This window comes from Ochotona princeps, chromosome 10, assembly GCF_030435755.1.
Source record: "Ochotona princeps isolate mOchPri1 chromosome 10, mOchPri1.hap1, whole genome shotgun sequence".
NCBI lineage: Eukaryota > Metazoa > Chordata > Mammalia > Lagomorpha > Ochotonidae > Ochotona > Ochotona princeps.
Window position 1 is genome coordinate 70984696 of NC_080841.1, and position 21374 is coordinate 71006069.

Sequence of the window (21374 nt, forward strand, 5' to 3'; positions counted from 1 at the left end):
TGACTATTGTTCTTGATATTTTCAAATCATGGTGCATATCTCTAATTTTATCATATAAAAATTAACAAATAGAAAAATATGGGTGGGGCTGCTCTGCTGCAGGATCCAAAGTCTGCCTTTGTTTCCTTGGCTGAGGAAATGAGACATGACCTCAAGTTCTTCAGGAGCAAACAAAATCAGACCTTTTCCTCCATGTTCTTCAGGTCTGGTGGCACCAGAGGGCAGCTGGGACTAGGAAGGATGTGCCAAGGAGCCCAGCTGGCCAGGGTCCCTTGTGCCATGAGGTTGCAGCTCTGACATGCCCTAACATCATCTCCTAGCAGAAACCCAGGTGTACACACACACACACACACACACACACACACACACACCACGCCATGACCTCCAAAGTGACATTAGGCCAGAAGGAACCTGGGTCCAGGAGGTAGCTTAGACTGGCTGTCACTTTTACCAACTGTGACATACCAAGTAGAGACACACAGAACTTCCAACGGCAGGTTCACTCCTCCAATGCCATGTGCGGCTAAGACTGGGCTGGGCTTGTAGCCAAGAGCTGGGAATGGGATCCAGGTTTCCCACACGGGCTGTGCAGGAACCCAACCCCCTGAGCCATCACTCCTGGATTCTGCCCTGGCAGGAAGCTAGGGGCAGGAATTATACCTGGGCATCAGACCCAGGGACTGGGATGTAGGCATCCCGATTTCTGGGCTGAAGGCTTGCCTTTAGCTGTGTGACTTTGAATAAGTAAGTTAACTTCCACCAAACCTGTTTCCTTCCATACAAAGTATGGATGGGGCTGGCGTGTGGCACAGCAGGTAAAGCTGCTTCCTGCAGCACCGGTATCCCATATGGGCACTGGTTCAAGTCCTAGCTTTTCCAATTCTGATTCAGCACCCTGTAAATGACTGAGACAACAGTGGAGAACTGCCCATCCTTGGGCCCCTGTACCCACATGGGAAACCCAGAAGGAGCTCCTGGCCTTGAAGAAGCCCTGCTCTGGTGGTGATAGCTGTTTGGGGAATGAACCACGTGATGGATATAAGAGCTCTGTCTCTCTGTAACTCTTGCCTTTCAAATAAATAACTTTTTCTTTTAAAAAATTAGGGACAATACCAACTTCCTTTAAGGGCTCTGTGTGTTAAGTGACATAACACATGTAACTTCCTGATGAAAAGCAGGGGGTCTGGGTCTCTCCTTGCTGTGCCCCATGGTCAGAGGTTTCCCCTGACTCCCACACAATTCTGTTTCTTTGTCCAAGTAACCAGCACCCCGCTTCCTGAAATGTGGCTGGCATCTGTGGATTCTGGCAATATTCAGTGTGCTGGGTTAGATGGGCAGGGAGTGAGTGTGTGTGTACACATGTTGAGTGTGTATACATGCGTGTGTGTGTGTGTGTGTGCGTGCTGCCTGCAGCATCAAGATTGGCTCACTCACAGCACAGAACACCAGCAGCTGCTCTGTTTGTCCCCCACACTCACCGATGTCACTGTGGGACAACCGAATCTCACTTGCTCCTCCCTGGTATTCATTAGAGACACCGAGTCCCTTTCCAGAGACCAGGGTAGCTCAACGTGCAACAAGGTGAGGTGGTGACAGCAAACCATACCCACTCATTGCACGCATGGGAATGCATGTCTGGGGTCTTCTTAGGGAACATGAGAGTGACCCCTGCAGCTTTGGGGGTGGGAGTTTGGCTTGGCAGCTAACTTGCATCTTGGAATATCTGCCTACATGAGAACACCTGTGTTCGCTCCTGGCTTGTGCACACACTGGGAGGTAGCAGGTGATGACTCTAGTACTTGGGTCCCTGTCACCCAGTGGAGGATACCTGGGTGGAGTGCTAGGTCCTTGGCTTTGGCCTGGTTTGTCCCTTGCTGCTTGGGGGGCCATTCCAGGAATGAAACCCAGCAGGTAGAAGATTTTCTCTGTCTTTAAAATAAATGAAAGAATGATTTTTAAGGTCAACAGCTTTCCTATGAGGCTGTTGTCAGGAGCTAACGGATGAAGGCATCAAAGCCCTGGGAACACTGCCCAGCACACACACATAGCATTTGCTCACTGTTTCCTACTTAGAATCCCAACAGTGAAAAGGGAGGTGGGAATTGGGTGTAGCGGGTGATATGCCAGCATTAGCAGATGGGTGTCTGCAAGTCCTGGCTTTCTATCAGCTTCCTGCTCATGTGCACCCTGGGAGGCAGCACAACTGTGACCCAAGGACTTGGAGCCCTGCCATGGGAGGGGGGATGGGGATGGAGTTTCTGGATGTGGGTTTCAACCTGGCTCAGTTCTGGCTGCTGCAGCAATTTGGTGGAGTGAAATAAGTGGAAGGCCTCTCCCTTTCCCTCACTCCCTCTGTCTCTCTGACTTTCAAATAAAATGAAAATAAATAAAAATTAAACAAAAAGTAGAGAAGAATAGAATGCTGAGGGCACCGTAGTGGTGAACGCTGATGACTGGCACAGTGGGTCACAAAGGCACGGAGAGTTTCAGGGTTAACTGTACTCCTTTTTCCTCCCGAAGTTCCTGAGGAATGAGCAGCTGAATGAGCAGAGATGTCCAAAACAAACTGGCCACTGCTGCAAAGGTCAGCATAGCGATTCTGGCTTCAGCCAAGGCCACTGGCTAACACCACAGCTGAACAACCAGTGTGCTTAGGATGTGAGCTACGGGACAGGTGGCCCTGCTGGTTGTGGGGCTGAATGGTGCTAGGCCGGGATCAACAGAGTTCCTGTGCTGTAAGCTTCCCCATGCAGCACAGACCAGCACACGTGGCTTCCTCCAAACTAAGGTTGGCTCCAACCTTGAGGAAGTGAGAAACTGTACACACTCCTGTTGAGGAGTCATCACACCTCGGGACAGCAGGAGGTGACAGGTAGCACACACACCTGGGGACTGTAGGTGACAGGTGGCTGGCGCGCGTACACACACACACACACACACACACACACACACACACACCCCTCCAGGGACAGCAGGAGGTGACAGGTAGCACACACACCTGGGGACTGTAGGTGACAGGTGGCTGGCGCGTGCGCACACACACACACACACACACACACACACCACATACCTGGGGACAGCAGGAGGTGACAGGTGGTGCACACACCTGGGGACTGTATGTGACAGGTGGTGTATACACACACGCAAACACACCAGTGAACCACAGTGGCAGTTAAAGTGACTCCTCGTAGTTGGATTTCTGGACTCCAAGGAGCACTGGGACTCAATCTTCTTGCAATCAGACCTCCGGTCCCTTCTTGTCTGCTTGGTTAAGTCTGCACTGTAGCTGGGCCAATATCTGCTCCAGGCCCAGAACGTTCCATTGACTTCCCCTTATACTCAGATCAACACCTGAAGCCATCCACCCCCACGGTTCCTCTTACTCCTACCCTTCCTTTAGTCCTTTATAACCCTTTGATGGCCACTTCTGCCTCAGCCAACCTTGCACATCATGATACTCAAGGCACAGACATGTACTTGTCCCTTGTCCACCTGCCACATAGGGGTTCTATGACTGAGATGGGCAGCTCTGTGACACCTGAAGGACATGCATCAAGCCTACCACCCCACCCAGGGACCCCCCGACCCTCCCTCCAATCATTCCTGAGCTGTCCAAATGAATGACTCAACAGGACAATGCTCTGCTTTCGTCTCTGCATCAGGCGAGATGCCACTGTGATGTGGGGGATCACTGGGCCCCTCTGGGTCACTCACTCACCTGCACCATCAGTGTGGCTCCTGCTGGCTGCTGTCTTCACCATTTTCTCACTGAATGGAAAGAAAAAGATCATCAGCAGCCCAGCGCCCTGAAATGCCCTTTCCCCCCATCTTCTGTTTGCAGTTCAACGCAACCAGCAGCGATGAGATGAAGCCACGGGGGTCTCTGCATCAGCACCACATCTGGCTCGGGATGGAGATGGCTGCCCCCCCACCTTCCACTCAGTGTGCACTGCACAGTGCCCAGCTCACGCGTGGCTGTGACATGACTGTGGGCGTGGACACGTGTGGCGGGCGCTGTGAAAGCAACATGCACGGAGAAGCACGCTCACCCTTCTTGGCCCAAAGTTGGCCCCTTTGAGACCAAGAATCATCAGAAAGGAAACAGACATGAGCCATCTCCCTGCACCCCTCACCTCCCCGGCCGTGATTTAGAAAAAGAAAAAAAAATGCGAATATGGGCAGCCTTGGAATGATTACAAGGAAACGGATTTAATGAATGAAATGATCTTAATGATTAAAGAGAAAGCGATGGAATTTGGTCGCTGTCAACTTGCTCGGTCCTTTTTTACCTAGAGGCATCTTTGCTATTACTTGGAATGGCCCCTTTGAACAGCGCAGACTGAACAAGCCCCGTGAGGCTGGCAATCTGCTTCTCCATAGCTTGCATCCTCTCTCTGGAAAACAAGAGAAGCGAGGGGTGGTTAAAGCTCTGTGCATGCTCGGGCTTGGGTCTGCCAAGCGGAATGAGCTTCCCGAGGCTGAGCAGGAGGGCCCCGCCATTCACGGAGACCTGGCCCCAGAACCTGCCATGCTGGGGACTGCATCAAGCCCCTGACCTCGCTCAAAAGACACTGCCTGGAGCAGAGTGGAGGCCTCCCTCCTGGAAACTGTGCAAGAGCATTTCCCCTGGTGGCCCACACACCCCGTGTGGCCGAGCCTTTCTGCCCCGCTTTTGTGACACTGCTTTGCACCTGTCTAGCCAGGTAATGTACACATGTACTGTACAGGCTACTGACTCACTGTGGTGTGGATGAGGGAGATGCAGCAAAGTGTTCCAGAGTCCCAAGGGTAACCTGGGTGAATACAATAGAAATGAGCGTGCAGCGATGCTCCATGGAACCTCATAAGAAATTGAGCTTGGAGGTGTTTACCGGACAGAGCTGGAAAATGGGCACCTCATAGTGTGGTCGTCTGAAGACATAAAGAAAAAGCTTCCCCAATTGCTGACTGTACATATCCTACACCTCTCTTGCTCTCTCTCTCTCAGACTCTCAAATGCCATGTCCCCCTTCCTCTGGCATTTGAAACCTGCTCATGTTTGGATCCCAGACAATGTCACCATTCTTTTCAACCCACTATAAAATCAATCAACAACCCAACAATCAACAAAGCTCAGGGAGGCATGGCATATCAAAGGCAATGGCTCTGAACGAGATACAAGATTGTTTTAGACAGTTAGTGGAGAATGGAGTTAAAACACAAAACTAATCTGGTGCAAACCAATTTGGAATATATGCATACAAGGGAAATCTTCAAGGCGCTGATAGAAAATGCCAATTATGAAAGAACTATGCATGGGTCTCACATTGTTTTTGTATCCAAACCTACACCTCCTTCAATTCCATAGCTTCTTGGAGGACTCTTGCAGAAGCCTGCTATTTGGTACTCAATGGAAACCACAATGGTGGCCTATTCTTTCTGTAGGAAAAGCAACTGGCTAAGTGGGGTGAGATCATCTGTCTGGATCCTGAATTTCATGACAGTCATGAGCAAGTGCTTGGTCCACACATAGCTTCGCAGCCTTCTGTTCTGTCTGGGAATAGAGTCCACAGCACCACAAGAAACACCGAGCTTAACATCATAAGTATGACTCAGACACCTGCTCAGAAACATTTTCCCAGACAAGTGCATCATTTGACCTGGACCAGGGAAAGGCTATGATTCTCTCCCCTGCCCCAGAAACATGGAGGGCTGAACCAGGTGGAGCGAGCAGGCTGAGCCCATACTTGCTCCATGTCTCGGCTCAATCCACCTCATCCTAAAAGACAATTCTCTTCACACATGGTCATGAGAAAACTCCCTCCATCCTACAGAATCGCGAGAGTGCCCGTGTCCTCCGGATTCCTCTCAGAGGCAGATGATCTGATTTATACCTTCACAAATGAGGCTGTCTTTCCATTTCATGGTTGGTGATCTGGAAGCAATTTTATGGCTTAACGCAATGACAGCAACTGGGAAAGGCAGGCAGCCTGGCCTCAGGATGACACGTTGTGGAGGATGTTTCAGTACAGAAGGGAAAAAGAGAGGGAAACGCAGGATGACACATGGCCCTGTTGTTTTTCCTGATGCAGCAATGCTGCAGAATATTCATGAATCCCAGGTTCACTCTTGCCAATTCCACCCGGTGTAATGCATGACAGGATTGGCATATTGCCACAGAAAAGACAATGCCAAGATGATTTCATCAGGGCTTTTCTCTGGGTCCCTAAGGTACACTGATGTGGCTAGCGGTCTCTGCCCACCCTGGATCCTCACCATTGCACGTCTGGATGAGCGCTCATCAGGGCCTCAGTCAGCATTGCAACTGTGAGATGGCAGTGCCCCAAGGAGATGGTTTCCAATTGCCATGAGTGGATTAGAAGGCATGAGCGCCCCCTGGAGGCACTCACCCGCCTAGCTGACCCAGTGATGCCGGGCAGAGCTGACTTCCAACTCTAATACATCCTTGGTGAATCCCTGCTTCCCCGCCAAAAAGGATACATAAATGATCAGTGAGTCTGTCAATAAATATGTTGGAGCACTTACTCTGCACGAGGCATGGTGCTGGCAGTCGTGGACACAACAAAGAAAGCCCACACATCCTTCTTGGTAGACAGTGCCTGCCTTCATTACAGCCTTCTCCTCCCTTAACCCTGCCCCCTGGCTCTCCCCCACCTGCCACAGGACATATCTATCCACATGCAACCCCAAGCCTTGGCAGTATGGATGGCATTTTTCAGAACTGAACAGTCTGACTGGGTTGAGAGAGAGGCCACATCACCTTGTTGGTTCATGCCCTGATTCTGTGGTGTGAGGGAGAGAAAAAAATAGAAGAGAAAAACCCAAGTAATTAAAACACATTGTTTGCAGATGAGTTCAACAAAACTCTGGAACTCGGATGCTCTGAATTTGTGGGAAAGTACCAACCACCACTCTGGGCAATGACTTTTTAATTCTCTCCCAAGTCGACTTGCAGGTTGACTAAGCACTGATGATACTCCCTGCTGACGTTTATGGGATGGGAGCAGAAGACGGTCCAAAGGCTGGGGACCCCGGTCCCCACTGTGGGAAATGTAGATCAAATTCCTGGTTTCTGGCTTCATCCTGAGCCAGTCCTGACTGTTGTGGTCATCTGGGGAGTGAACCAGTGGATGGAAGCTCTCTCTCTCACTCTCACTTTTTGTCTTTCCCTGCCTATCATTCTGACAATTTTAACTTCTTGAAACTTCTGGGTTTATCGAGCAGGACGTACAGAGTTGGTGACTGTAGGATGTGCACAGAGGAAGCAGCATGACAGAGAATTCCGTTTGCCCCATCAGCACCCACTCTGCCTTTCCGGTCCATGTCCCCACTTGGTCCCTGCTGCTGTACTCAGAATGACTCATCCTTGAAGTTCCCAGGAAATGCCCTCCCTTCCTGGGGTGACGCCAGCATGCGAAGCTGGCTTCCTATTGGCTACACCCCAGAGCCAGCACCTCCCTCCGTGTAATCTCAACTTCTGCATAGATGACCCTTGTCCAAGTTTGGCGCTGTTAACCCTTGAACTGTCCCTTACAGTGACACTTTGACCTAGAATGGTTTTGTAGCCAGGCTTGGAGCTCCAAGTCCTCTTTGAAGTGCAAAAATCTTTTTGCCATCTCTGGTTCTGTCCTTCTTTATGCCAATGAGCTCTTTTACTACACCCACCTGGCTCCTTCAACTTTCCAGGCACCAATAGTGTCTGCACCTTCTCCTCTGATTAACCATCCTACTTCTGCCCCACTGCCGGGGGACCCCCACACACCTACACCGCCATTCAGACTGGGCTCTCAGCCTCACCATCTGCCTGATAAACTGACTTTGCTTTCTAACTGTTGAACAACAGTGACTGTCTTGCTGCCTTCACATCTCTTCCTAGTCCGTTCCTTTCAGTTTGACCACGCAGGAGGCATTACCTCTCTGGGTTACCAAGTTTACCCAAGCCAGGAAAGAAACCTTGACAACACCAAAGGTGTGCACCTGCCATGCTCTGCATGGAACCCATGGCGCATGAGACATACACACCCAAGGACGTCTGTTGAAAGAAAGAAGCATCAGGGATGGTGCAGGGATTAAGGGTGGGTGGGTACAGTGGTTAAGGCTCCTGCATTCCATGTTGGAATGCCTAGAATCGAGTCCTGCTGTGTTTCTGGCTTCAGTTCTCAGTTTCTCGATGATGTCCACCAGTGCCCTACCAGGGCAGACCTGCTTTGAGTTCTGGTTCCTGCCTTCAGCCTGGCTGCTGTGGGTATTCTGGGAGTGAATAAGTAGATGGAAAATCTCTATTTTGTCTACCTTTCAAATTAAATGACATAAACATGACAGTTGAATTTTTTTTTTCAAAAACGACTTGAACCATGTTTCTGCTGGATTCACCAGAGGTAGCATGACAGCAAAGCTAAAAAGAATGGCGATGCTGGGCCATGGGCAGAAGAGGAGGACAGGGGATGGGGCAGAACACGGGACCAGTGGAAACAGAATGGAGCAAAACATGGGGCCAGGAATTCCCTTCGACTTATGCTCTGACTCCAGAGCCAGACGTGTGAAGGAAGATGTGATTCTTTCTTTCTTTCTTTCTTTCTTTCTTTCTTTCTTTCTTTCTTTCTTTCTTTCTTTCTTTCTTTCTTTCTTTCTTTCTTTCTTTCTTTCTTTCTTTCTTTCCTTCCTTCCTTCCTTCCTTCCTTCCTTCCTTCCTTCCTTCCTTCCTTTCCTTCCTTTCCTTCCTTCCTTCCTTCCTTCCTTCCTTCCTTCCTTCCTTCCTTCCTTCCCTCCCTCCCTCCCTCCCTCCCTCCCTCCATCCTCTTTCTTTCCATCCATCTTTCCTTCCTTCCATCAATATCCAGTGAGCACCAAACAGGTGGGGTGCTGGGCACTGAGGACCTGGAAGGGAAACAGAGTCCTCTGTCCACGCAGAGTTTAAGATTTAACTGCCCATTGGCAAAATGTGTAGTAAACACTAGACACACAAGAGAAAGACCACAGCTTACAAAAGGGATGTGAAAAGAGGCTGATACTTCAGGATCCCTGGGAGGAAGTGATTTTTCAGCAGAAGATATGAAAGAAGTGCGAAAACTAGCCATGTGCATTGTTAGGGTGGGGACACTGCAGACAGGGACATACACACAAGCCACCGAAGACAGGCGTGTGCCCTGCGGGGCTGAGCAGCAGCTGAGGCACCAAGAGTCTGCAGTGCAGCAGGTGCGGGAAGGGCCACCGGATGTGACACTGGGGACTGCAGAAGATGGAGTTAGGGTGTTTGCAGAGGGAGAACTTCCAAAGGACTGGAAGAGAAAAGGGGAGCCGTGGCTTCCTGCACGAGGCCCACGGGGGTGACACAGGGCAAGGACCAGTCTGGCTGGGATGTGTGCTGTCCCTCACTGCATGCGTGGGTCACTTTAGAGACTCCAGCCTGGAGCTCGGAGCTGAGGAGGGACACAAGCGGGCTTGCATCTTAATGGGGTTGCCCTTGAGAACACAGTCAAAGCCAGCAGGGAAGCCACCATAGTGCAGACCAGGTAAGAGATGGTGGTGGCTTGGAGTGGGAGTAGCAGTGAGACGAGCTGGGACATCTGTGAGTGCACAGATGTGTGTCCCCCACATGTCCAGATGAGGTAGGAGAGACAATGACCAGAAGTACATCAGAGCAATTGGATGCATGGGAGAGGCTGCCCTGGGGTGGCATATTTAAGTATTCCCCCGAGTTGCCTTTCTCCTGCAGGTGCGAGAGTGAGCCGGGGGCATGAGCCATGGCATGAATGACCGTCCAATCGGATGACAGTCACCTGACCATCTCAAGGTTCCTGTAACCATACAGAGATGTAGAAGCAGCAAGTGAGGAGGTGTGTGTGAGTTGTAAAACACAATGGCCATGCCGAGCTCCCTGTGCCCCTTCAGGCCCACCCTGTCAGTATAGTTTTCGACCACCAACCCAGTGCAAGGTCCCAGACCTGCCCTCAGGAAGTAGTGGTGCAGGAAACCAAATAAGTAATAACACAGGTACAGAAGTTCATGTCCATCATTATAAAAATTATACCATTTATTTTGTCTGAGGGACAGGGAAAGGGTTATAGAGGTGGGCACTTAGTCAGCCTGGTGGTTAAGATGTTAACTGAGATGTTTGTGCCCCATCATGGAGGGCCCAGATTCAATACCCAGCTCCAGCTTCCAACTCCGGCTTCTGCTCATGCACATCTTCCTTAGGCATAAGTTATGGGCTTCTGCTACCCATGTGGGAAACTTTGGATGGAGGGTCTGGCTGCTGTGGGCAATCGCGGGAGTAACATATCAAATCACTCTCTTCTGCACCTCTCAGATCAAAGGATAAGCAAAAACATAAAATGGTTAGGAAAGGAACCGCTAAGCTTACAGCTTTCGGGCAAACTCAAGGGTCGCAGAGTGGCTGGTCAGGTGGGCTAATCCCCTCAACAGGTGCAAGCAGGTGACAAGGCGGGTGACAAGGCGCAGGGTCTCAACATGCCTGGGGATTTGGCTTGTCAGGGCTCACCTCCCCTCCGCCCCCTGTCTTGTTACACCAGAGCAACCCCTTCTCAGCACCATCCCCAAATAATCCCATGTGAAATCCAACTTCATTTAGAATTCTAGATGGAGGGACCCCTTGGGGTCCTGTTGATTCTGTCCATTCTGCTTCACAGCAATGGAAGCAGGGGTGCAAGGCATGGCTGTTGGCTGGGTCAAGTTCAGCCCCAACTAGGTCAGATTTCTCTAGCAAACAGTTGGGCAACAGCTGATTTCCACAGTGTCCCGCCCCATGGAGCACGAGGTTTAGGAAACGCCTCGAGTCGCCTTCAACCTATTTCCCAGTTGACTTTCTGGGCAGCCTGTTCCACTTCGCTCACCAAATAAGCCAAAATGGCCAGTAGTGCCTGACACCTTCCCAGCCCGAGGAAGGGGCACCACTCCCGTGTTCATTCAAATTGCATCAAAGTCTTCAGAGATAGTACCAGCCTCCCCCATGCTACAACCAGGACTTTGGGGCCCAGAGCGGAGCCCGGGATTGTCCTGGGAAGGCCGTCCCTGTGCGGCTGGGTGCTACCTCTCCTGTGACTCACAGGCCACCCTGGGTGGGGCTCCCTGCTTCCTGCTGAGGCCCCAAGGGCCCCACAAGGTGAACAGCAGCCTCGCCCAGCAGCATGAAGTCACCTATTTTGCATTTTTCTTTCTCTTTCCCCTTAGGGCAGTCTTTCAATAGTCACCCTATGGAAGCCACAGCTCATTTTCTGCACAGGTACAAACCTGCAGTAATAGCTCCGAGTGTGCACGGCTGGCTACCAGAACTCAGGCATGCCAGCTCATGAGCTATGGAAAGACCTCAGTCTACTGCGGGAGGCCTTTGCTGGCTGTGGGAACAGGCCCGCCACTCCCCCTGCTTCTCATCTGTCAGACCAGAACGGGGCAGGCATGTGATACTGCAGTTAAGGCCATGTGAGTCCCCTGCCCCACACACTCCCCGATACATCCCATATCTCAGTGTCTGCTTCAAGTCTGAGCCACTTCCCATCCAGCTCCTTTCCAAAGTGCTTGGGAGAGCAACAGAAGATGGCTCTAGTACAACCACCTTACTTACTTATTTAAGAGATTTACAGAGAGCAAGAGACAAAGCAGATTGATTTTCCATGTGCTAGTTCACTCCATAAGTGGCCATGATGGGGAGGGCTGGACCAGGCTGAAGGAAGAAGTTTCAGGCAGGTCTCCCTTGGGTACAGGGGGATCCCTGATGCTCCCAACATTTGGGACAGTCCCAACGAGGGCAGGGACCAGGATACAGAGTTGGAGGAGTGGGGTGGGAGTGGCATGCAATTCCAAAGAATGGGCCAGGAGAGAGGTGGAAGGAATTCGATGAGGAATGCCACAGGACCAGGGGTGGGGGTGGAGGGCACGGAAGTAGCATTCTGGAGAAGTGGAATTTGCGCTGTACCTGTGGATCAAGCCCGAGTGAGAAGTCCCAGGTACAGATAAGGACAAACATCTTCTCCATGCTCTGCCTAGGACATGAGGACAGTTACAAGAGGAGCCAACATGTGGCAGGTCCCCCAGATGCCAGCATGACACAGCACTATGGTTGACACAGATGGACGCAGCTCCGTGGGGCTGGTGGCTGCCGGACCCAGTCCACATGGATGCAGGGAATGCTACCATCAAGTGACCCCACTGGGAGCTGTCTAAGAACAGGGTGTGATGGAGTCTCACCATGTTGGGGTTGCAGACTCCTGGCTTTTGATGGGCAGCTGCACCTGCTAAGTACTCGAGTCCGCCAGGCACATGTGCTGATCTACTCAGCGACACCAGATGGCTTTTCCCTTAGAGACAATGACAGCCATTGTCCAGCGTTTCGGGAATGAACCCAAGAACATCTCTATCATCCTGGCTGTTGGTCAAGTATGACGTCTGGACTTTGCCGTAGCATAAGGCACACTTCATGAGGATCACCTTAATCATGAGATTATGTTCCTGTGCCTGAAGTGACCGTCCAACTCACTGGCACTTTTCTGATTTCTGAGACTGGGAAAAAACCAGCCTGAGAAGTTGTTTTGTTATTCATAGTCATGGTCAAGGCCTAAAGGCCTAGTCTTTCCTTCAATGGAATCATCTGTTTTTTAAGGTCCACAACATCCCAACTTCTAGAACACCTCAGTGCCCCCACCAAGGTGTCCAGATCAGCCAACTCTGATAGAGCATTTTTTTTGGCAGCATAATTTGTAGTAATTTGTGTCTGTTATCACTTCTTTGGGATTTCATGCTGTACAAGCTGTTCCTCTAATGACCACTGACTTATAATTGAAGGGGTTGCTTGTTTGTCCCTGGTTTAGAATCTGGAATGAATGGTGACTGGGTTTCCAGCTGGCCCATGGAAGCTTCTGGAACCTAGTACATATTATTAGTTCCAGCATGGCTGCTCCCTATTTTGAAGGGGAATGTGTCTCAATGTCCTGGCTAGGCTTCACGATGGTGGGAAGAGATGGCCTCATGTGCCCAGGCCAGAGGGTGGAAGCATCAGATAGGACATCTGCCTCTTTCCTCCCAGCTTCCCTGGAAAACAGAATGACCTCCTCTTAGGATGGCAGGAGTATCCCTGGAATAACCAAAGCTGACTGTAATTCCACTGTTGTGGCCACTCCCTGCACCTGAGCCTTTGGTAGGCGTATGTAGCTCAGTGCATCTGACAGTGGCACAGTTTATGAAACTTGTAACATGAACGTCTGTCTTCATGGTTTATGTTGCTTGTATCCTGAGACCACATCTGAGTTCCTTTGTATCCAGCAAAGACCAGAAGCCCACAGCAGAGCCCATAAACAGTTACTGACCCAAACAGCAGTCTGTGGGAAACAGCATGAGTCAGGTGGCTGTCCTGTGCCTGAACAGAACTTGGGCATTTCCACCAGCCCAGGATCCAAAAACACAGCCCAGATCCAACTTTCAAAGAGTGCATTAAACCTGGCCCATCATTTCACCCTTGGACCCAAGAAAATGTGCAGGGGCCAGTGACATGTTGCAGTAAACTAAGTCTCTATCTGTAGTGCCCCCCATATGAGCTGCTGGTTCGAGTCCTGGCTATCCCACTTCTGTTCCAGCTCCTTGATAATATGTCTGGGAAAGCAGTTGAGGGTAGCCCAAAGACTTGGGCCTCTGCATACACATGGAAGACTAGGAAGAAGCTCCTGGGCCCTGGCTTCAGATCGGCTCAGCTCTGGTCACTGCACTCATTTGAGGAGTGAACCAGCAAATGGAAGATCTCTCTCATTCTTTCCCTCTCCTTTTCTCTCTGTAACTCTGCCTTTCCAAGAAAAATGGATAAATCTTGGAAAAAAAAAAGTGCAACCCTGACCACTCTTCCTATGGGCAAGAAAAAGTGGTTTTAGGCATCTGGAACAGAGGTTGAGCCACCACGTGGGATGCCTTCATCCTGCATTGGAGAGCCTGGGTGTGAATGCCAGAGTCACCCTCCATCCCTGCTCCCTGCTCATGAGCACCCTAGGAAGCAGCAGGTGATGGCTCATGTACTTGGGTTCCTGTCACCCTGTGCGAGAGCCGGAGGGAGAACCTGCAGCCATTTGGGGAGTGAACAAATCAGTGGTTAGGAGATCTCTGTTTCTGCCTCTCTGCCTTTGGAATCAACCAATTGGTCATTTCACTCTCTTAACCTTCAACCCCAGGTGCTTTCTATAAAGTCTCTCCCCTCACCATCTCTGTGCATTAACCCCGACCCTGGAAAACACCCTGAGGAGAGCACCTGGCATAGCAGGTTGCTGTCAAGGCACCAGGCAGGCACCCTAGCGAGCTTGTCCATTCTGTGCAATAGACATTGCTTCCATTTTCACAGGTCCAGCAAATGTTACAGCCGCACCTGGATCTCAGGCAGTTTGGATACAAGCCACAGCCTCTCTAGCCATGGCTGATAGGCAGAGGGACTACACCGAGAGCAAGGAGGAACAAGCATATCCACCAAGATGGCCAGGATAGAACCACTGCACTCTGGCTCACGCACTACGGAACCGACACCCTTGAAGCACAGGTATTCACTCCTGCTTCATCAAGCTGTGCCAACTGCACATGTTTCTCCACCAGGGATATTTTGCACTCCCCAAGGGCCTGGAGACATTACTCATTGTCCGGCCTGGGGCATGACTTGGTGGGTAGCTTGGTTCTGGCCTCCCACATGGCACAGCACAATGCCTTGGTAGGCACAAGCTGTCCACATTGCAGAGGCTGATGAGTCCTGTTTTGGCATGGCCATCTCACGCAGCAGTTAAGTCACTGTTTGTGATACCCACATTAGAACAGCTGATTGGAGTTCTGGCTTCTCCACCTGTGATCCAGCTTCCTGCTCACGTGCACCCCAGGAGGCAACATGTGCCTGCTCCAATGCTTGGGTCCCTGCCACCCAGCAGGGAGATCCAGAAGAAGGTCCAGGCTCCTGGCTGTCTCCTTCCAGGCTGGCTGTGGTCATTAAGAGGGAATGAACCAGTAGAAGGTGGCTTTCTCTCTCTCCCCATTTCAAATGAAATAAAAATAAAAGAAACCTCATTATAGAGAGACGGTTAGGTGTTGACTGACGGGGCTCACTCTGACCATTCATGCAGGATGGAAAGAACTTAGCTGTTCTCTGTAGATCACTGCTACTCAGCGCACATGAGGGAGTTCCTCCCTGCTCTGCCAGGTCCAACAACATCAGGTGCAATTTGGACGTTCTAGTTAAGCCAGGGCTTCATTGTATCCTTCAAAGCTACCAGCATGAAAACACATAAACTTCATATAATGAGAAGGGGATGTGGACAGACTCTAGGAGCCAGTGAGCCCGCGGGCTTCGGCCTGCACATGGAAGACTTCCTTCTGTCATCTATCCCATGGAACAAAGGCCTGGCAGTCTGCTCTAGATTGACAGGTGCACCGGATTCACATTCTCACGTCACACAGCCTCTCCTTCGTCAGAGGGCAAGCTTCAGATTTAGCCCCTCTAGGGGTGGCAGTGGCAGAGAAGCAGGACCTGGGGCCAAGCTGACTGACTGCATCTCGGAAACTCCTCTTGCATCTCCGACACATGAGCAGGATGAGTCACCTGTCCCTGTGCAAGGAGTCTCCTGGAATCTGGACAGCCAGTTCCATAAAGACACTTTCTATGCCAGCTGCCATGCAGCCACACCTGCCCCTCAGTCCCACTCACAGCTGCGAGTTGCTGATGAGGGAAGGCTTCTGGGTAGAGCGACCTCATCTCTGCACAGCTCAGACAAGGGAATGCTTCCTGGAAGGCCACAACAGGTGCCCTCGATGCTCTTCTCCAAGGCCTGTGGCCCCCACACAGCCACACATGTTGTCCTGTCCATGTCCATGCTGCCCTTTCCATATCTTAGACATAATTTATCATTATGACACATGTGTTTAACATTTTTTAAAAAAGATTTGTTTTTATTGGAAAGGCAGATTAGATTTATAGAGAGAAGGAGAGAAAAATCTTCCATCCACTGGTTCACTCCCTAAGTGGCTGCAAAGGCCAGAGCTGAGCTCATCCAAAACCACGAGCTAGAAGCTTCTTCTGGGTTTCCCATGTGGGTGCAGGGTCCCAAGGTTTTGGGCCATCCTCAACTGCTTTCCCAGGCCACAAACAGGGAGTTAGATGGGAAGTGGGGCAGCTGGGATCCAGGCACTTGCAAGGGAAGGACTTAGCCATTGAGCCATTGCACCAGGATATTTAGCATGCTTTAATAGAAAATAGACATCAGGCACAGGGATTGGGCAGAGTGGTGAAGCTGCTGTTTGGGACATGGTCATGCCCGATCAGAATGCCTGGGTTGGTTGGAGTCCTGGCTCCTCTGTGTTGGATTCCAGCTGCCTGCTCATGCACATTCTAGAAGCAGCAGGTGATGGCTCAAGGCCTGGAGTCTCCACTGCCCGCAAGAGATCCGCACGGAGTTCCTGGCTTATGGCTCTGAGCTCTCCTAGCCCCTGCTGTTCAAGGTATTTGGGGAGTAAGCCAGCAGATGGGAGAAAAAAAAAAGACACATCTAATTCATTAGGATATGGCACATGACTACATAAGAATAATATTAAGTGATTTCTTTTTGTGTTCTTCATTTTGAAGTCAATTGAACTTCCTCTCTGATCTCTGCCATCCTCCAGCTACCTGGGCTGAAAATTTTTTGTTGCTGGGGGACGGTGCTGTGACACAGTGAGTAGAGCTGCTGTCTGTGATGCCTGCATCTCATAAGGGCACCAGTTTGAGTTCTGGTTGCTCCACTTCTAATCCAGCTCCCTGTTCATGTGCCTGGGAAAGGAGAAGATGCCGGCCCCTGCACTCAGCTGGGAGACCAAGAAGAAGTTCATGGCTCCTGGCTTCGGCCTGGCCCAGACATTGTAGCCATCTAGGAATGAACCAGAAGATGGACGGTTTCTCTCTCTCTCTCTCTAATTTGCAAATAAACAGATAAATCTAAAAAAAAAAAAAAGGAAAAGTACACTCATCCTCTTTTGCTTTCTCCTATGTTGAAACTGAAGTGAAACTGATTCTGCCCTCTACACCCTGTGCTTAGGAAGTTATGACTTTAAGAGGGTCAAGATTCCAGAGTGCTCTCAGAGACTTAATATTTCTAAAATCACATCATGGTACAGGCGAGACAATGGACTATAATTTGGTGCCTTGGTAATTGTTCTTGGCATTTCTGCTTTAAAATGTTTTCCTTTGACATAGTCCTTGCACTTTTTTTTTTAAAAACTAAAATCTACCAAGAAATGTCCTTTTCTTTCCTCTCCTAACTGCATAATTGTGCTAACCTACCAGCGAGGGCGGTTATATTTTAAGTGGCATGTATATATTTAGCAGTGCAATTATGCAAATCCTGCTGCATTTATGATTGTAAATATCCCTTGGGGGCAGTTACTTAGCCTCTAATCCTGAACCAGTTCTTTTTGAAGGATTTGGACTCAAATGCTCAGAATTCATTCCCGAGCTTACTTCTCCGGTGGGTGAAGTCTCCCTCCCCAGATGGAAGGGCCAAGAAGATTAGATTCTTTAAGGGGCTTGGACTTCTCTACCACTCTCTAAGCTTCTCATCCTCTCTGCGTCTCAGAGAAAAGAGCCTTATCCCACGATTTACTTCTCAAAATGTCCACAACAGGCTGGAGCCAGGCCAGGTCCAAGTCAGGGGCCAGGAGCTTCATCCGGGTCTCCCATTGGATGGCAGGGGCCCAAGTACTCAGGCCTTCCTCTACTGCTTTGCCAGATACATTAGCAGGGAGCTGGATCTGAAATGGAGCAGCTCGGACTCAAACCTTTGCCCACACAGGAGGCCAGCAATCATGTGACTTTGCATGCTGGGCCACATACCAGCCCTGAGACCTCAGTGGATGTCATGATGACCACATGGTGCAGAGCTTGGGAGCTCCTCAACATGCACCTGGCTCTTGACAGCTCTCAGATATGATGGCTGCTGTCAAGCACATCTTTCTGGAACATTCAGCAAGATCTCCCTGTAGCCCAGTCACTGAGCATGTCACAAGAGAGAATTGCACTGGGAGGGGAGGAAGTCTGGCCGAGCCCTGAAGGTCTCATCTTGCTGCATGTTCTCACGAGCCCAGGTGGGGATGGGGAAGACAGGTGGAAGGGCTGAGGGTAGCGATATTCCAGACTCGTGTTCTTTTCTAGAAATGAGCCATGCTCACTCCTATCTTGTGCCTGAGTGGGATTACAGGTAGGCTTTTGACCTCTGAGCGACAGTGACTGCGGAGGAAGAGGGAGGGTGCGCATGGGCATGTGTGTGTGGGTTAGCACACATGTGTATGCGTGCCTGCAGAAGCACGTTTGTGTGTATACGTATTTACAGAGTAATGAGAGAGACCCTCTATCCAGCCCACCCACACACAAGTACCCCAATTCCACTTCTGGGAGACACAGCTGATTAATAAGTGAGGAGTCACCTAGATCAGACGTGTGAGATAAAAATTTTTGCGCTACAGCCTCACATTTGGGGGAAGGGGAAAAAAAAAACACAAAAATGTGGAATCACAGGCATCAGAAGAGAATGCTAATGATAATAAATTTTAGCAGAGCCTGATCCATTTTAGGCCATTTTTCTTGTGATTTGTCATGCTGGAAATAACAGCCAACCTCTGGGCAGAAGGCAGATGCCATGGCTGGCCAGAGCATGCCCAGGACCCGGCGGGGGGAGACAGTGTGATGTGTCTAAGGTGGCAGATTCCAACAGCAGAGCCTCTGCTATCTACAAGGTGGATCAGGTGGTGCAGGTGGCTCTGGTCCCAGCTGTAGGTTTTATTTTTATTTTTTTAAAGCACTTACTTAAGGGATCTGGCGCTGTGGTGCTGCGAGTAAGAAGGTTCTGAACAGGTAAATTATTACAGAGAAATTTCAGGTACCAGCATTGTGGTGTCATGGAGTAAGCCCCCACCTGTGATGCCAGCATCCCACAGTGGGACGACTGGCGTGGGACTGAGTCCTTGTTGCCCAGCTTCTGACTCAGTTTCACACTGACGTGCCTGCGAAGGCAGAAGATGAGCCATGCACCCACACAGAAAACCCAGAAGGAGTTTGCGGCTCCTGGCCTTGGTCTGCCCCATCCTGGCTGGTCCAGGTATTTGGGTGGTGAATCAGTTGAAAGAACACACACACTTTCTCTCTGTTCTTTAGCCTTTCAAGTAAATACATTTTATCAAAAGAAAAAAAAAGGGTATTTTAAATACCAGAAAGGTTTTTTTGACTGATTTTGTCATTGTGAAATGGAATCTAACTCATTCTATTTTCATGTACATTCAGATTGTCAGCATTTGGAGCAGACAGTGAGCGGCATACTGATAAGACAAAACTACATCCCACACGGGAAAATGCCAAGTGCCCATCAAACATCTCCACCTTCAACTCCTCACTGTGTGTGTTCAGGGGTAGGTCAGGGGCTGCCAGCTCCTGATTTGTTTGTCCCAACCAACCTCTGTGCAGTCCCAATTTCCCCTGTAACCGTTCAGAAGCATGTTGATAAGACATGTTGATCAGACCCACACCCAGCGGCCAGCTGGCTGCTAACGGCTTGCCCACACACATCCTGCCCTGTACGAGGCTGCGGGTGCGCCCTTTGCTCTCCTCCCTCCCTTTCCCACCCCTTACCTGGTCTCTCTGTCTTTGGGGATCGTAGCCGTGCTGTAGGCGAAAACTTGCTTCTCCACCAGGGGTGGCCCGAGGTCCATGAAGCCGGGAAGGTTCCGTGGCTTTTCAAGGTACACCAAAGTGCCCGGTTCTTTCTTGAAGGACTGGCGGCTGGGTGAGGCGCGGTCAGGCTGCAAAGCCAGTGGGGGCCCATGGGCACCGTGCCCGTGCAGGTCCAGCATGCGTAGGTCACCCACTACCCGGTGCGGGGAGGTGGGCGGCGTCTTGGAGCCCAGTGTGGGCAGATGGCTGTCGGGGTATTTCCGGGACTTCTGCCTATACAGCGACTGCTCCAGATGCATCTCGGCTTGCATGGAGGGGCTGCAGTAGGCACTGGCCGAGCGGACGGCTGTGCGGTGGTAGGCGATGGTGTGATCGGGGACATCCAGTGGGTAGCCTCCGTGTGAAGAGGCTATACTCACGCGGCCCTCGTGATAGAGGTAGGGGTCCGCGTAGAAACCCTCGTTCCTGTACAGGGCCATGTTCTTGCCTGCCATGTCCTCATCGGGCTTGACGTCTCTCCTCTCTAGGATGGCGCTTGGGCTGGGCGACATGGATCTGGACACGGGCAGGCTGGACAGTCTGTCCCTGGGGATGGTGGCGTTGCCAGGCATCGCCATGGGCCGGGAGCCCCCATACGGGATCCTGGATGGGGAGGGAGGCATGGAGTGGGGCACAGGTGTGGATGGTGGAGAGCTCGGGATGGCGAGGGGAGTATGAGCGGCTGATCCGGGTCGGGATCCAGCGACGTCTCCTCTGGCATAAGCGATTTCTCTCTGCATCTGCAAATACATCCAGGAGTTAGAATGTGGGCCTCAATACCCAGTGTGAGGGACCATGTGGCCGGAGGTGGGGTCTATAGAATAACACACTCCCCAACCCTTAAAGGTGGTCACACCTTCCCTTCTGGTAGCTTCCACGATGATGGGGAACTTTACAGTCTTGGGGAAGTTAAGGATGCTGAGCTGGGCCAGTTGTTACCCAAGGGGGCTTGGTGTAATCCCAGGATCTTTATGTATGGCAGAGGAAGGCAAGAAGGCTTGGGGGTGTCGGGGGAGCTGTAGTGTCAGAAGCAGGGTCACACAGAAAGACCCCAGAGGTGTCCCACATACAGCTCACTGAGAGGGAGTAGGTGCCCCCAGGAGCTGAGCAAGACCAGGCATTCGATCCTCCCGCAGGGCCTGCAGAGGGATGGGTGATCTTGGCCATAAAACCTGTTTTTTGGGACTCTGTCTCTCCCCATATGCAAGATAATGAACCTGCAGAGTTTCAAATCACTGAATTTAGGTTCATTGTGGATAATGGCCTCAAAAAACAAATATACTTCATGTGGAGCTCTGTCAGTTGGGGTTTGAGATAAACAAAGCTGAGGGCCTGGTATGGTAGCTAAAATGGCTAAAGTCCTCGCCTTGCACACACCGGGATCCCAAATGGGCACCAGTTCGCATCCTGGCTGCTCTACTTTCTTTTCAACTCCTTGCTTGGGACTTGGGGAGTGAGCCAGCAGATGGGAGATCTTCCTCTCTGTCTCTCCTTCTCTGTAAATCCGCCTTTCCAATAAAAAATAAATAAATCTTTTTAAAAAAAGCACTGAGGTTTGCTTATTGAGGTCAAAACTTCTTAGAGACAGTCAATAAACATGAGTCGAATGACTCGCTGGTGCTAGAGATGTGTTTAAAAACTTGTTTGGGTAAACAGTAACCTGACTCTCTCA

The 21374-nt window shown here is 50.7% G+C and overlaps 1 protein-coding gene across 15 annotated transcripts in view; it reads right to left on the reverse strand.

Moving 5' to 3' along the window:
• Positions 1–21374, reverse strand: part of KIAA1217 (KIAA1217 ortholog) — a 372896-nt gene that overhangs the window by 30848 nt on the left and 320674 nt on the right. For 10 of the 15 annotated variants that reach the window (XM_058669605.1, XM_058669608.1, XM_058669602.1 and 7 more), the window contains 3 exons: positions 19622–20442; positions 4290–4394; positions 3719–3768 (listed from right to left, as the gene is read on the reverse strand). In XM_058669605.1, coding sequence (XP_058525588.1) covers positions 3719–3768; positions 4290–4394; positions 19622–20442 — 976 coding nt within the window. The remainder of the gene's footprint in view (positions 1–3718; positions 3769–4289; positions 4395–19621; positions 20443–21374) is intronic. The other 5 variants (XM_058669603.1, XM_058669611.1, XM_058669612.1 and 2 more) reach the window with 1 other exon arrangement.